The following is a 16,245-nucleotide window of genomic DNA, read 5'->3' on the forward strand; positions in this document are numbered from 1 at the left end:
AAGTGATGAGTTACCCCCAGAAAATAATTCTGTACGACATTATTGAGCGGAAACATGCAAAATATCTCAGGAAGTTAATACCTCTGTTTCCGATATTAGCAATTATACGAAGAGCAATAGTAGCTGAACTTAATTGTTTGAGAGGCTCAGTAAAATGGCTCTTCCAAGTCAAGCATTCATCAATATATACAGCCAAAAATTTGGAATGTTCGACCCTACTTACTGAATCCCGCTCATGTGGTACATTGGTTGTTGATAAGACTGTATTTGTTGTGCAGAACTGAAAATAGCGTATTTTTCAAAATTAAGGGAGAGTCCATTTTCAGAGAACCACTTCATAATTCTTCGAAAATTTCAGTTACTAACTCTCCTGCTGTTTTATCTCTAATGAGATTTGTTATAACATTAGTATCGTTCGCGAAAAGTATAAATTTTGCTTGTTGAATGTTAAGTGGAAGGTCATTCACATATATAAGGAACAGAGTAGGCCCCAAAATTGAGCCCTGTGGGATTCCCTTTGTTTTTACCTCGGTCATTAAACCTTTCTACCTTTCCGACATTGTCTGAATTTTTTAACACAATCTTTTGCATTCTGTTTGTCAAGTATGATTCAAACCAGCTGTGTGTAAAGTTCCATAAAACTTGAGTTTCTCTGAGAGAGTATCGTGATCTACACATTCGAAAGCCCTGAAGCAATCACAAAAATATCAAATGGCGATATTCTATTATTTAAGGTTTGCACTGTTTGATGAGTGAACGTATAAACAGCATTCTCAGTTGAGCGACCTTCTTGCAATCCAAGCTTTAAATTGCTAAGTAAATTGTTCCCACTTGCGACTACGTTGGAGCACATTACTGTTTCTAATATTTTGGAAACAGATGTCAGTAAGGAAACTGGACGATAATTGTTTAAATCTACCTTGTCACCATTCTTATGAGATGGCTTGATAACTGCTTATTCTTACCTGTCTGAAAAAATTCCCTGTGCCAGTGATTCATTTCTTATAACACTAAGGATATTAATTGTTATTTTTAAAAGGTAAAACGAACGTTACCAGTGTTCATTGACATCTATAACATTCAACTTATATACAACGTTAAAGAAATTACCAAAATATCAATAAATGCCATGTGTAAATCTTATGAAGTTAGATTGGTGGCAATATAATGCTAAGTAACACCGGCGTATTTTCAGCATCTGATGAATTTCCTTTTACGTAATCAGGTTCTTCGTCACTGTCATCAAAAAATGGACCACCGTTGTTATTCATATTCACTCCAACTCTCTGTAAGTCCGTCTTACATAAAATGGTTGCGGAAACTGGTCTGTTCCCTCTGACTGACGTGTTAGGAATGATCCCACCTCTTGTACAATCGAAATAGGGGTATCCGTATACTTCTTTTTAACAAAGCAGTCTCTTCGATCAACACATGGAGAATTGATCCAAGGGATCGCTTTGTTAAAAGGATGTCTACGGATACCAGTGACTGTGTGCTGGCCCAGATTTTGATTGTACGTGAGATGGGATGCTTACTACATGTCAGGGGACTTGAAGATGGCGTAATGTAATGCGGAAACTGGCTGCACAAATAAAATAAAAGTGGAATTTTAGATTTCTGAAGGTGTTTTCATTTGTCATTTTTCCACGCCACACTTCCATCTCTGTTGGCACCGCACAGTTTTCATCGAAAGGCAAGAAATAACCACGACAGATAAAGTGACCACACTAATTCTCACTTTGATTCGCCGACACCTTGAATTTAGTATGAAAAGAGGAATATTTTCAGGGCATTTTCTCTGAAATGATACGTTAGGCACTATGTTCAAAAAAAGAAATAAAAAAATGGTTCAAACGGCTCTGAGCACTATGGGACTTAACTGCTGAGGCCATCAGTCCCGTCCGCAGCCCCTGGTCGTGCGGCAGCGTTCTCGCTTCCCGCTCCCGGGTTCCCGGGTTCGATTCCCGGCGGGGTCAGGGATTTTCTCTGCCTCGTGATGACTGGGTGTTGTGTGATGTCCTTAGGTTAGTTAGGTTTAAGTAGTTCTAAGTTCTAGGGGACTGATGACCATAGATGTTAAGTCCCATAGTGCTCAGAGCCATTTGAACCAACCATCAGTCCCCTAGAACTTAGAACTACTTAAATCTAACTAACCTAAGTACATCACACACATCCATGCCCGAGGCAGGATTGCAACCTGCGACCGTAGCGGTCGCGCAGTTCCAGATTGTAGCGCCTAAAACCGCTCGGCCACTCTGGCCAGCAAAAATAAATAGGCGGCCTTCAACCTGTACTTGTAAACAAATACAAACTCACAAGGAAACAAAAGGCAATCGAATTTTTGTAATTTTTTATGTTAATGATTCATGAAGTTCAGAATTCAAATATCAGCCACAAAAGCTGTTAAAAACACAAAATAAATTAAAAAACCTCGATAAAATCGAGTTTGAAGTGTCCCGAGCAGCTTCAATAGGCAGTTCTTCACTAGGCACTGTGGTCCTGTGGTAGAATGCCCCCTGCCACTTGTGGGGCTTGCATTTGATTCCCGACAGATGCACATTTTTACACATACGGTTACGTTCTACGAGCGTTTCCATGTTCTACGAGTGTTTCTATGAAACGTAAAACACACAAAGATGGGAAAATAATCAGCAGTGCTGAAGACTTAATCGCTGGATCAGTGATTCGTCTTGTTTCGGTGATTATTTTTTTGGTTTTTCCCATTCACTTCGAATACCTACGTAATTTAAACTTAAAATTAAACTAATATATGCTAATTAAGACATATCAAATCGTCATGTTCTTGAAAAGTGCACGTCTTCTTATTTCTAATCACATGTCGCAAACAAAAATCCAGTTTTCATTGCGGACATAAATTTTTAATCACTCATCTTTTATAAAAAGTTTTAATAACGATACCTTAAGTTAAAGACAGTATAAATTAAATTATTTTTCATCTCTATGTATTTTACGCTTCACGGAAATTCTCTAGAACAAACACCTTTCTTTAAAAGCATGCATCAGTCGGGAATGTAATGTAGGTGCCACACATGGCACGAAGGCAGTTTACCACAAAGGTACACTGCCTAGTGAAGAGCTGACCATACTTCACAGTACTGAAAATGCTCAGGCAACTTCACAGTCGATTTTCTCGGGAATTTTTGACAGTTGCATCGAACCGCCTCTGACGTTGATATCTGAGCTCTAAACTCCCCGTAACATAAAAAAAAAAATCCAATTGCGTGTGATCTCCTTGTCAGTTACGTAAACTTATTTTTTTTCGAGTGATGATTAAAACTTAATGTCTGCTCCTCGTACCAGAGTGTGGCGTCTGCAGCAGCGGCGGTTAGGCTAGCGGGCGACGGTCGCGCGACAGTGTGAGGGTTTCGTAGTAGCGACGTAGAAAGTCCGCGCCCGGAGACGGCGGCGGGTGTGTCGAATCCACGAGCCGCGCCAGAGACGGGGCCGCCGCCGGTATAAAAGGCCCGCCGGCTCGGATGGGCGCCGTCACAGACCACACAGCTCCACAGCAGCGCCAGGATGGCAGCCTTTAAGGTGAGGACCGCCTCGGCCAACACTTCCGCTGATGCTTCAGTCTCAAAGCCTAAGCACTTCGTAGCTCTGCGCCATCCAGTCAGGGTCTTACTTAGATGTGCCAATGACGCGAAGTCATGATTCCGGATTGTTTCCATCTTACAGAAGTTCCGTGTGTGCGGTGGCCTTCAGGCCTTTGGAAGTGCAGCAGATGTCCATTCTGTAAGGGTAAAGATACTTTCAGCCACACGAAAGTTCGATTAACTCGTCCGAGTTGCGCGACAGGACATGTCACTGCACGTTACATTCGTGAGCGAATACCGAAGACACAGATTCACCAAAACTAATTCCACAAACTAAGATGGTGATAAATGGGAAGATTTCGGAGCCTTCAGTGAGACGGTAATACTTTTGTCCACCGGAATACGAGTAAGCAACCACGCGGCACGGTGTTCATTCATTTCTTCATGTTCGGATCTCTCACAGGTCTGTTAGCACTCGTACATCGAAAACAACGTTTTAAGGTTCATTCCAGCACAAATTTCATACGTTCGTCCGAAGAGTAATTTCAGCAGTATGAAGTACGCTACGAACATAAAAAGTACCGTCATACACTGTTGCCCCTTAACAGTATATCTATAAATTTTCTCCGGCGATAGCAGTAGTCCTATGTTAGCTATGACAGATATGTGACTGATAGTTGCATTGATTAGTTATCGACCTAGAGCAAGACATTGGATGTTAGATTAGGACTTTTTCTCCTCTCAACTGTCAACACAGAAAGAGGAGAAGAAAAGGTAAAGTCACGTTCGCAGGCTCGAATCCTATCTCGGGCATGGATGCGTGTGATGTCCTTAGGTTAGTTCGGTTTAAATAGTTCTAAGTTCTAGGCTACTGATGACCTTAGATGTTAAGTCGCGTAGTGCTCGGAGCCATTTGAACCAAAGGTAAAGTCATAATTCTATACTGAAATGCGTTTGTAGACACACACTGTATTCTATTATCGCTTCTGATCACATCATTTCTGCCATTTATGATATTTCCCTGTCTATTGTAATGGTTTGTAGACAGCCGTTTTGCACTGGAGCAGCCGCGCGGAGTGGCCGCGCAGTTAGAGGCGCCATGTCACTAATCGTGCGGCCCCTCTGTACAAAGGTTCCGACAGAGAAAAAGTATGAATTATATTAGTGTTGTAATATGTCGTTAATAAATCAGCATTATGATTAATCGGCTTACCAACACTTTTTAAAGCCTCGCAGCTGGAGGATTTTCAAGTGGATTCGTTGCTACAGACAACCAAGAGCAAGTATTTAGCTTTAAAGCTACAAAACTTAAAGAGGTTCATTTTCTCTGAATCGAAAGGCACCAGGCTGTTCAAACATGGCTTAACCACAGACAGTATGCTGAATGAAGGAGGCCCGTTTGGTAGTTTGTAGTACGGCGTTGACTAGACAGATACTCGACAACAATAATTTCATGGCATTTATTACGGAGAACATCGGCTGAAGCAACTAAAATAGAGGCACTGTTATCTTTACAGGCAGCAACAACACCGATGATGACGACAGAAGTACAGAGACGCTCACTGTTTCAAATATCCGTCACTAATGGGAGCGAGCCATAAACTGTGACGGCGCTTAGTAGGCCACAGATGCAGAGTCATGTACTTGATATATTCAAGACAGCTTCCTTTTCATATGGAGGATCAGGATAATCGACATGACAAGATAAATCATTTCCTGATACACAACAACTACTTATCCGACCGGAGCTCGAATTCGAAAACCACTTTTTGTGGATAATACGTTTTACGACGTCGTTCGTACTTCGTTGTTTTCAGTGAAGCCCCAATTCCCCCAAACATAACTCTAGCATCTCGTATTCATCCACTTCACATAAACTTAGTTTGACGTAGGTAACATCACAAACTACAAATTATCTCTTAAGTTACAAGCAAGCTAATCCTTTCCTTACTGAATGCTTTCGTTATATGTGCAGTACAAATTAAATTTATCTTATAGATACTTTTAGTTATATGTTATTATCAGTAACTGTCTAACCCATTTTTTATTCAGCGAAATGCTTTATACATGTCACCCTCCTCCAAGTACTGCTTGTTGACTTGCTCAGTATGTATGTATGAGTAGGAGGTGTAATGTAATCTGAACACTGATAACGAGTGTATATTTGCAAGCGTAGGAAATGTTGCACACACTAACGCTGCATGCGTTGTGACGTAGTGTGTGGAGGCATTAATACGTGTCAGCTAAACTATTCTATATTCACATACATTCCGAGTGGATGTCAACACCTCTCGTTAAGGAGTTGTCAAGCTCATCGCGTCTGGAACCTCCTTATAGAGCGCCAATGCTACAGTGTGAAGTGCTCCAAATAAGACAAAAATAATTTACTAATTCGCAACGGTTTTATCCTGGAGCATAGATTATTAACGATTGCTTCAAAACAAGCAACAGTTACAATTATGAGAGAAATATTGATCTACAGAATATTTCATAAATAATCGATATGGTGGAAGTACATGATAAAACAAGAAAAAACTTTATATTAAACATGGGTTCGCAATCGAACCGTTCGCGAGTTAAATTCGAATGTGTGATTACATCGCGCCACTAACTTCAGTATCAAATATTGTCCTTGTTATTACTAACTTATTCGAAATGTAAACTTTTCGATTAAATCCGCTCCTCATTGGGCTCGAATTTCATCCTTTGGGAATGCGGTAGATGCAAGTTTTTCCGCGTTTTGTTACTGATGTCATACGACATGCGTGTATCAGTATGGTCCAGGATGCGAGATCTCATGACCTCGATCCTGTTTTTTTCTCTTTGGAGTCATCTCAATAGTAAAATCCACAGCAGTCCCGTTCATACAGCTGAGGAACTGGAGTAGTGAATTTTACAGTCTTGTCAAGACTTACGAGATAATTTGGGGAAGGGGGTGGGGGGCGTTTGAAATAATTGGCAACTCATTGCAAAGACGAGTGCATTACTACATCCAAATGCGAGGAAGCAAGTGGAACGGTTTCTGAAACAGTTATGAGCGTACGTTAGGCCATGGCTGACATTTGAGCCCAGTTGGATGGATACTTAATTCAAAAGATTACATTTAGAATGCATTTTACACTTTATACTGAAGTACGCAATCACACTTCCACAAGTATATCATCTGATCAAAAATGTCAGGACACCTATTAGCTTATGAAGGCTTGAACCGTGCTCAAGACACAGTCAGTGATGTGTCTGAATGTCTGTGCAGGAATGGAAACCCATTCTTCCTCAGCAGCCGAAACTAGAAAAGGTAGTGATATTGGACACTGGGATCTGAAGCGAAGTCGACGTTGTAACTCATCCAAAATGTGTTCCACTGGGTTCAGATCGAGACTACGGGCACGCCACTCCATTTCAGGAATGTTATTATCCACAAACGACTGTCTCACAGATGCTGCTTCACGATAGGATGCATTGTCATGCTGATACAGTCACCGTCACTGAACTGTACCCCTACTGTGCACACTACACAAAGCTGTAAAAATTGTTCATATCGTTTCGCTAGCGCAATGAGAAGACAACACCTCAACCACAAAAACACCACCATGCTGTAACACCACTCACGACGGCAGGTAATTTTCTCCAGGATTTCGTCAAATCCAAACCCTGGCATTGGATTGCCACGAGGTATCACCACTCCAAATAATTCGTTTCAGTCACATATAGTCGAGTCGCACCGCTCTTCACCCCACCTCAAGTTTCGCCTAGCACAGACCACGTAAACGTGTGGCTTTTGAGGAACAGAAGAGGATCGAAGCGTTTTCACATGTAGTGCTACGGAAGAATGTTGAAAATTAGGTGGACTCATAAGGGGCCAACAGCTTTGCCGCAGTGGTAACACCTGTTCCCATCAGCTTTCAGGTATGGCTAGCACTTGGATGGGTGACTGTCCGGTCTGCCGAGCGCTGTTGGCAAGCTGGCTGCACCCAGCCCTTGTGAGGCAGAAGAGCTCCTTGATTGAGAAGTAAAGGCTCCAGTCACTAAAACTGACAACGGCTGGGAGAGCGGTGTGTTGACTACATGCCCCTCCCTGTTTACATCCAGTGAGCCTAAAGAATGAGAATGACACGGCGGTCAGTGAGTCCGATTCGGCCTCCGAGACCTGTTCGGATCTCCGAGACCTGTTCGGACGGAGTTGAGTTGATAAGACAAGGAATGAGAAGATTCTCCGTAGGATCAGTGAACATGTGGAAACTATTGACAAGAAGGGACTGGATGATACGGCATGTGTTAAGATATCAGGGAATAACCTCTTTGTTACTGCAGAGGGAAAGAACGGCGTAGCAGAAGACAGAGATTGGGGTACACCCAGCAAAGAACTGAGGACGTAGGTTGTAAGTGCTACTGAGATGAAGAGGTTGGCGAAGGAGAGGAATTCGTGGTGAGCCGCGTCAAACCATGACTCAAAAGAAAAAAAATAAAGAAAAAAAACTGTTGTACCATTGTTCCCCATTCTTTTTAACCACATTTGCGCAATCATTGAGGTAGTTGGGCAGTTAGTAGCTGCTTGGAATTTACAAGTATCCTCTCATTACATCCTGACTGTCCCGTCCTGCTGTCACTGCTTCATTACTGGCAACACAATACCATCCGCCTCCTTCTACACTGACTCTCGTGACACCTAGTGTCATTTACCCATTCAAATCAGGTACCATTGCATGGGGGACATTATTAACCAGGTAGAGTATCTTACAAACAGCTCTTTTGCAGACCCATTTTTAGTGGAACGTTCTTCCTTCTATTATATACGCATTCGTTCGGGTCAGATTGCGTTGTTAATAATGGTAAACCGTCTACATCCTTTTGCAATGCCCCCCTGTCTGTGTGTGTACAGAAGATGTTGGCAGCAGCAGTTATGGCCGCAGTGTGCTTGCACGCAAGCGCAGGCGGGCACGGCGGGGGCGGTGGCGGTGGCGGCCACGGCGGTGGTGGAGGCGGCGGAGGATACTTAGGCCCCGGCGGTCACGCGCACTCGTTCGCCTACTTCCACGGCCCCGTGGAGGGCGGTCACCACGAGATCGTCGTGGACGGAGGCGACGGCGGCGGCGGTGGCGGCGGTCACGGGGGCGGCCACGGTGGTCACGGACACGGCGGGCACCACCACACCCACACCGGCGGGAAGTACGTCGACTACGTGGTGAGTTACACGCCGCTGTTGCGCGAAACCGTAAGGACACTGAAGCAGTGTGTAACGTGGTCACTTCCAGGCGCATTGCATGGTTTCCGTACTGGTGAACGCTGCGACATTTTGCGATCAGAACCACTTAACTGCTACATAACACCAAACGCTAACACAATGATAAGCTCAGTTCAGCAGTCGATGTCACACTTTATCAGAACACACCTCGCTAACAATGACGCGATTTACAGAGATCTTTACTACGGCGTATATTAGTTTCGCTGTATGCTCAATGTTTTTCGTGTTTTCAAATTCCGAACTAGAGTTGTTTTCTTATGTTTCTCGTGTGTGCTCAATACGCGGCGTTTATGAGTTCGCACGACGAAACAGCGATGTTCCGTGGTGTCACGGGTCCTGTGCTGTGATTGGCTGACAAAAGCAAGCCGAGTAGTCGCCATCTTGGTTAAAGAATTATCTAAATTATCGTGATTCATTTACTGTTTATCGTACTTATACTTGCGTCTGACGAAAATACGTAGTTTACGTGATACATTTCTTTAAATACGTCCCCAAAATGCCTTATTTTTAGAACGGTTTGTTGTACTGAAGCGTCGTGAAATGTGTCGTCGGCGGCTAAAAGTGCTACTGCATTTGGCTCTGATGAAATAACGCCTGGATTTGTATCGTGTTTCTAATTTAACTGATATCCAGATCGTCTCTGCGTGCATCAAATTCTTTCAATTTCACTAAAAACTCAGGGTCCAAATTTTTGCCAAACAAATTGCACACTGAATTCATATTGTGCTGTTTTCAGATTCGCGGTATGCTGCGGCTATTTTCAAAGAAAAGAAAACTCCCAAGTATTCGGGCACAATACGCTCACAAAAAGAAACTTTATAATATCGCACTTTACTCCGCAAATGCCGCCAGCAAGTAAGGGAATTCTTAGCAACTAATAAAGATAACAGGACATTACGCGTACTTCTCTCCTCCAGTAGTACGTAAAAGTATCACTATATGGTGTCACTTATGTTAATTATTGTAATGCAGTCTAGCGAGACATTTACAAACCTACCTTGCCTTTCCTACAGTGGATAAAACGGCCGACACCACAACACCAGAAACAAAAGGCTATCTTCAACACTAACGAAACATTAAAATCAAACGTCGATTAATGGCACATGAAAGCAGAACAGAGATATACAGAGACAGGGATTCGATGGCGGAGGGTCAGTCGCTCTGTTGGTTCCCTTTCGTTGTAAGCAACAGAACGTGAAAATTATGCGAAAGTTGATAGGTTACTCTTAGGCCGAGCGGACAGAACCTTCGGGAGATCTCTAAGAGCTGTATTCCGTGGAAGCCACGCCGCTAAATCTCTATCAAATACAACTAACTGGCATTTCAAGGTGCAGCTTTAGGACAAGCTAATACCTGTTTGAAAAACATCACTTAGTATCAACAAAAAGTATTTAATTCTGTGTCGGACTTATGCGAGGCCAGCGTCATGGCACTCGTCCGCAGCTCGTGGTCGTGCGGTAGCGTTCTCGCTTCCCGCGCCCGGGTTCCCCGGTTCGATTCCCGGCGGGGTCAGGGATTTTCTCTGCCTCGTGATGACTGGATGTTGTGTGATGTCCTTAGGTTAGTTAGGTTTAAGTAGCTCCAAGTTCTCGGGGACTGATGACCGTAGATGTTAAGTCCCATAGTGCTCAGAGCCATTTTTTCGTCATGGCACTGCGACACATCGCTCCGTGTAAACTGTAACGATTCCGATACTTCACACAACCGACTCAGGTGAATGGTCGTACTGAACAATTATCATTAAATTTCGTATTTCAGTTATTAATCTGCGAAAAGAATCATGAATATTAGAGTTTAATCATCTTGTAAGTAGCCAAGATTATCTCAAATCTAGGCTTCAGGCACCACCAACTACAATTTTTGTTTACAGCAGTCGGAATACGATTTTTAAGTAACGAAATGTGAATTGGTTTGGATGGTGATGGTGTAGCAGATGGAGAGTGGCGGAGAGGGGGGGATGAGGGGTGGGGAGGGCGCAGATGGCAGGCTGTTACAATTTTCACCTCTGCTGCTACATATAGATCCTGATCAGAAACATCCTATATCTTGAACGAATGTTGTTGTTCAGCTTTTCACACATCCAGATTAACAACATCACTCTGTTGTGTTGTATTAGTAGGCAGCCATATTGTTCACCCAAGTTTTTTGACCTTCTGATTCTGGATATGAAGCAGGCAACCATCTGACATGCCCTGAAGCCAGTTGCCTAACTGCAGGCGCCTAGGGCTACTACGCACATTTTCTCTGTAAAAGCACATTTTTAAAATTCTCAATAAATGTGCCGAATGCGGCCGAGAATATTGCCTAACTGGGGGTCTCACAAGGACCTCTTCCCGTTGTATTAACACAGGTGTCAACGTCGAATCCCTCCCTGATCACGCCAGAGCAGGACGTGAAATAGGAGGGTCGAAAAAGCATAAGCAGCTTCTGCTGCTACGGATGGTTTTCAACGGTCCCTAGTGGTTCCGAAAAGCAAAAATTGCGGTCGCACTGCAGTCCAAAGGAGTTTGATCACGTTCAATGCTGACGATGTCCACAGACAAGGGCTGAAACGTACGATGATGTCAGCAGCGGCACAGGATCTCAAAAACATCTTCCTGTGTTTCATCGCAGTGCCAACTGTCGTTTTCAGTCGCGACATTTGTGAAACTCAACGTCAATGGGAAAGGGATAGTTTCATTGACAGCCTTCATGCCACCCCCCTGAGGTCTTTTGGTGTCTCTTCTGAGACTTCTGGCTGTGTCTGTAAGGTTAACCTTGGCCACCCATAAGAGAACCGCATGATTTGAATGGTGGGTGTCGCAGTTCTGACGTCCATCTCAGAGGCGTGAAAAGAAGGGGTGAAATGTAGGTAAGAGGTGATGTGACGATCTTCCCACAATGTGACGTCTCCACTTTGCCGAAGAGCGGAATTGTGGTGAAAGTTGGTGTCAATGTGAAATCATTAACCCACATTACATCACACATGAACTTCTGAGCCCTGGCCTCTTTTTCTAATGTTTCGACACTTTGCTGTTTGAAACGTCTGCGGGCCCGAGGGTGAAGTCGCAGGGCTCCACGCTCTTGCACCGTTACAGAGGAAGGTTCTAGGCACCTTTGAGCCTAAATTTCAAACTTATGCATTCCAATAGAAGAGAATTATGGTGTTTCGGGAAAAAGACCCTTTAATTGCGTAGCGCACTGTATTTCACTGACCATTTACTTACAAATGTCACACATACTATTATTAAATTTTAAGGCTTTTTAAATGCAGTGATATACAATATTTCTAATTAATTATTTTTAGCTGTAAGAGAATACTTATCAAGTTGTATATCGAATATAAACAGAAAACAAGTAGGCTAGGTTGCTCCGTTATAAGTGAGCGATACAGAGTTGAAGCAGCTACATCTCCTGACAGTTGTTAAGTGAATATACCGCCGCGTGTAAGCCCATCTCTGTAACTGAATGTTCACTAATCTCATGCTATCTGTAGCTCCATTTCGTATTTACCGTATGATACCATTATAAGCATCAAAAGTAATGATGTCATACAGTTTCCATATGGTTGTGACAGACGCCGTAACTGAAGCGTTTCTCTCTTTATCGCAGGCTCATCCTCGGTATGAGTACGCATACGGTGTAGCTGACGGCCACTCAGGGGATCACCACAGCCAGAAGGAATCCCGAGATGGAGACAAAGTCGTTGGTGAGTATCGACAACCATTATTTGACAGTAATTTCGTCCTGCATCACAACTGTTTCGTATAATAAACATTTATCGATGTCGGTAACTAACCAAGAGAAACCAGTACAGTAAATAATATACGCAGGTGGACCATAAATAGCCGTGCGAACATTAGAACGGGCCACACACTGAGATTTCGTACGTCATGTGTAACCCTGTTTGAACCAGCATCAGTTTTGAAACAGCCTCTTTCGCTGCAGTAACAGTCTTCGTGCTTGCAGAAAGGTAGCATGTTCTTCCCAGTAAAGTGGCTTTTATAGAAGAAATGCACTACGGTATGTAGATTATAAATTATTTAGAGAATTTAGATAACATTGTCGATCCGAAATCGCCGCAGCATAAAAGTTTAGCAAAAAAAATGAAACGATCGTATGGCGTTGATGGTCGGGAGTCTCTACCTAGGGAATTTCGGTTGCCGAGTTGCAAGTCTTTTCAGTTGACGCCACATTGGGCTACCTATGTGACATTGATGATGAAGAAAACAACACAAGACCCAGTCCTCGAGCGTAGAAAACCTCCGATCCGGCTGGCAATCGAACCCGTGGTCACTGCATGGCACTTAGACGCGGTCACCATTCAGCTAAAGAGGCGGACTGGTTTGACCAAAACGCAGCATGAAATGACGATCTGCCACAGGTGTCGCATCGCTAAGATCTAGGCCTTGGCTAATAGATAACAGCACTTGAATTTAGAAGCTACCTTCTTCAGCCATCTTACCTTAAAGTTTTACGGTCAACTGTTAAATGAAATATGAATTTGTCTATCACGTATCGCTAATTTCACCACTTTTAACGATTTATTAATGTGAAAAATATAAAGATAGTCCGTGTTTCAGAGTTCAGGTTGAATTTTAGGTCCCGCAGTAACTGCTAAGTAAGAACAAATGTTAGAGGGCGAAAGGGCATACGACCCGCATACGACCCTAATGGTCCCATGCCTGGTGAAACACTGTAGTGTTCAAACCAACCTAGGGGCTGGGAAGAACTCCACCTTTGGCGTTCTTTAAACATACCGGTATAATGTAGAACAATTCCTTTAAAAAAATTATGAAATCGAATTCGTCCTCGTTAAAACTATAATAAATCAACAAAGAAATTGATATAAAAATAAACGAGTTTTGCTCCTCTATGATTCCAACAGAACACTCGTGCACACGAGAATTACGGCTCTGCCACCTGCCCCATGCATGTGGGTAATCCAGGTGCCTGAGTGACGTATTTCCACTAAGGCCGGCAGTCACTGCTGTTTACCGGAGATAATTCTAAAGTAACTGCGGAAAGAAAGGAGGACAATTCGGATTGGACAGGGGATCAGCTGCATATTTTCACAAGAATGAAAATAACCCACTGCAGTTCAAAAGTAATAATGATGTATATAATTACAATACCAGGAGAAAAAATGACATTCACTGCCCAGATTAAGGCTACCTTCAGCCACCAAAATTTTTGAACAGTAACCCAATGATATAATGTGACCGACAAAAAAGTTAAATTTGAAAACAAACTGCAATATTTCTTCCTGATAACTCCTACTATGTAGAAAAGTTCTTATTTATGTAATACACAAAAGGTAGTGGATAGAAATTATTAATTCCCATCTTTATTTAAGGGAAGAAAAGCTCTTGCCACTGTTCAGCATCTAGCCTGATTTTCATATGAATGTAAAATAATTAGTTTCACATCATTACCATCAATTGTAGAAATCGTCCATGGAACTAATGCAAGTAATTTAGAGAAAACACGGCAAACCTAAATCTAGGTGGCTCGCAGAGAATAGAATTGTAAAAAGCGATCAAAATCTTTCCGTTCGAAGGCCGTAAAGTCCAGAATCGATATTTCAGTCAGGCAAAAACGCGTTGAGCATTGAGGCAATCATCCCACCAACGCATCAGGTTGAAGACATCTGCTAGGTGGTGCATGAAGAACTCCGTACCTGCCTGCTGTACATCCGTGTCCAGCGCAATATGTCTTCACTTTTTCAAGGGCTTTTTTTAGGGACCGAAGGCGTGATAATCGCATGAAGAGAGATCAGGGCTATAAGGTGGGTGCTCGAATGTCTCCCAGTTGAGTTGGTGTAACGTCTGCGTTATGACATTTGCGAAATGGGGACGTGCGTTATCACGAAGCATCCACATTTGTGGTTTCCGACAGACATGCTGCCCTACACACATTCTTTGTTGTTTGTTGGATGTATACCGGTGTTTGTCCTGCGGCACCTAAGTTCAAATGTGTGTGAATTTCTAAGGGGCCAAACTGCTGAGATCATCGGCCCCTAGACTTACACATTACTTAAACTAACTTATGCTAAGAACAACACACACACCTATGCCCTGCGGGAGGGCCCACGTAATCCGTGACATGGCGCCTCAAATCGCGCGGCTACTCCGCGGGGCTCGGCAGCCAAGAAAAGAACACCACGTTGGTGCGTTTGGACGCATTAGATAACAACGTCGGCAAAGTTCGCGTTTCCGCATTTACCGCAACGTACGTCAGAGAGACACGAATTCCACGCTAATCCCTTGCCTACGCCTCGGTGCTTGTATATCCGCGTCGGCACCGCGCTACGTTGCACAAACGCTGCAACAACGCCGTGAAACTGAAACCTTTTGATCGCCCCTTACACAAGAACTACAACTGAAAACAAAGTCAACTACTCTGATAGAAAGGTGACAACTTCCCTTCATAATTTATTACTCGGCCTCCACAGACATGCAAAATGCATATATTTACCTCCTTACTTCAAGTGAAAGGTGCAGGGAACCGATTATCCCTTAAATAATTTATACTTGATTTGAGATACTTTTTTCTTCTTCAATACTAAGAAATACAAATTCTAGAATCCAAACATATGGACGGCTGTTTTGGTCGAACCTCGGACGTTCCTAATGTCTTAGGATCTGAATTTTTATATGTTCTCATGTATAAATTCTCATCTTATGTGACGATGTTAAAGTAAATTAAAATCCATTCGCTTGCATCTCTTTTCCTGCATACATTTTATTTCCATCGTCACCCCCACTGTAAAACACAGAAGCAAAGAGTATGTACTGATATGTATTAAAATTTAACAACAGACTGCGTTTTGCCGTTATAGGAGAGTACACGATTAAGGAACCCGGCGGCAACGTGCGCACAGTGAAGTACCACTCCGACAAGAAGGGCGGTTTCTTCGCCGAGGTCCATAACAGCGGCGGAAACGACCACTCCGGAGGCACCTACGGAGGCTACAGCCACGGAGGACACGGAGGCGGCGGCGGCGGCGGCCACGGAGGCGGACATGGGCACTAGTAATACGACTCGGCGGAACCACTACAATACAAGCTCAGCTTAAGCTTTTTGTATTTTCCTGTTGAATTTTTGTTTGTATATAATTTTTACAATTGAATTAAAAAAATAATTTATTACGATTCGAATATCGTCAGTTGTTCTGTCTCATTCCTGGAGGCGAATAGTCTCACCAACAACCCTTTCAATCTGCTCTATAGATCCCTGTTTTTATATCACCTTCACCCGTATCTGGAGTCCAGACTGTTATTCTAAATGAAGCATATTTTACGGTGAACAGAAGCGTTAAGCAACATGAAATTTCTTCATATTCTTAACTTAAAAGTTGGTACCATTGACTGAAGAGAAATGGAATAATAAAGGACTCTGGTTTCATACTATAAAAGCGTCAGTTAGTGTTACCAGCTTAAGATTGAGACAAGACTGACTGAGACA

General features: G+C 43.0%; 1 protein-coding gene across 2 annotated transcripts; it reads left to right on the top strand.

Annotated features, from left to right (window-relative positions):
• Positions 1-3,423: 3,423 nt before the first annotated feature.
• On the top strand, positions 3,424-15,868 carry LOC124545450 (ctenidin-1-like). Of its 2 annotated transcripts, none has more exons than XM_047124375.1 (4): positions 3,424-3,555; positions 8,437-8,739; positions 12,391-12,487; positions 15,620-15,868. In XM_047124375.1, exons 1-4 carry the CDS (start codon positions 3,541-3,543, stop codon positions 15,811-15,813), a joined length of 609 nt encoding a protein of 202 aa, XP_046980331.1. In that variant the 5' UTR covers positions 3,424-3,540; the 3' UTR covers positions 15,814-15,868. The 2 variants fall into 2 exon arrangements, with proteins under 2 accessions (XP_046980331.1, XP_046980330.1); XM_047124374.1 differs by lacking the exon at positions 3,424-3,555 and adding an exon at positions 8,154-8,281.
• Positions 15,869-16,245: the final 377 nt, after the last annotated feature.

The sequence above is a fragment of the Schistocerca americana genome, chromosome 8 (genome assembly GCF_021461395.2).
Source record: "Schistocerca americana isolate TAMUIC-IGC-003095 chromosome 8, iqSchAmer2.1, whole genome shotgun sequence".
NCBI lineage: Eukaryota > Metazoa > Arthropoda > Insecta > Orthoptera > Acrididae > Schistocerca > Schistocerca americana.

Excerpts from the sequence above, each read along its gene's own strand:
- LOC124545450 (XM_047124374.1), top strand. The coding sequence starts at position 8,261 with ATGGGGGACATTATTAACCAG. Across the intron at positions 8,740-12,390 it reads GGAAGTACGTCGACTACGTG|GCTCATCCTCGGTATGAGTA; the intron begins GTGAGTTACACG and ends TCTTTATCGCAG. Across the intron at positions 12,488-15,619 it reads AGATGGAGACAAAGTCGTTG|GAGAGTACACGATTAAGGAA; the intron begins GTGAGTATCGAC and ends TTGCCGTTATAG.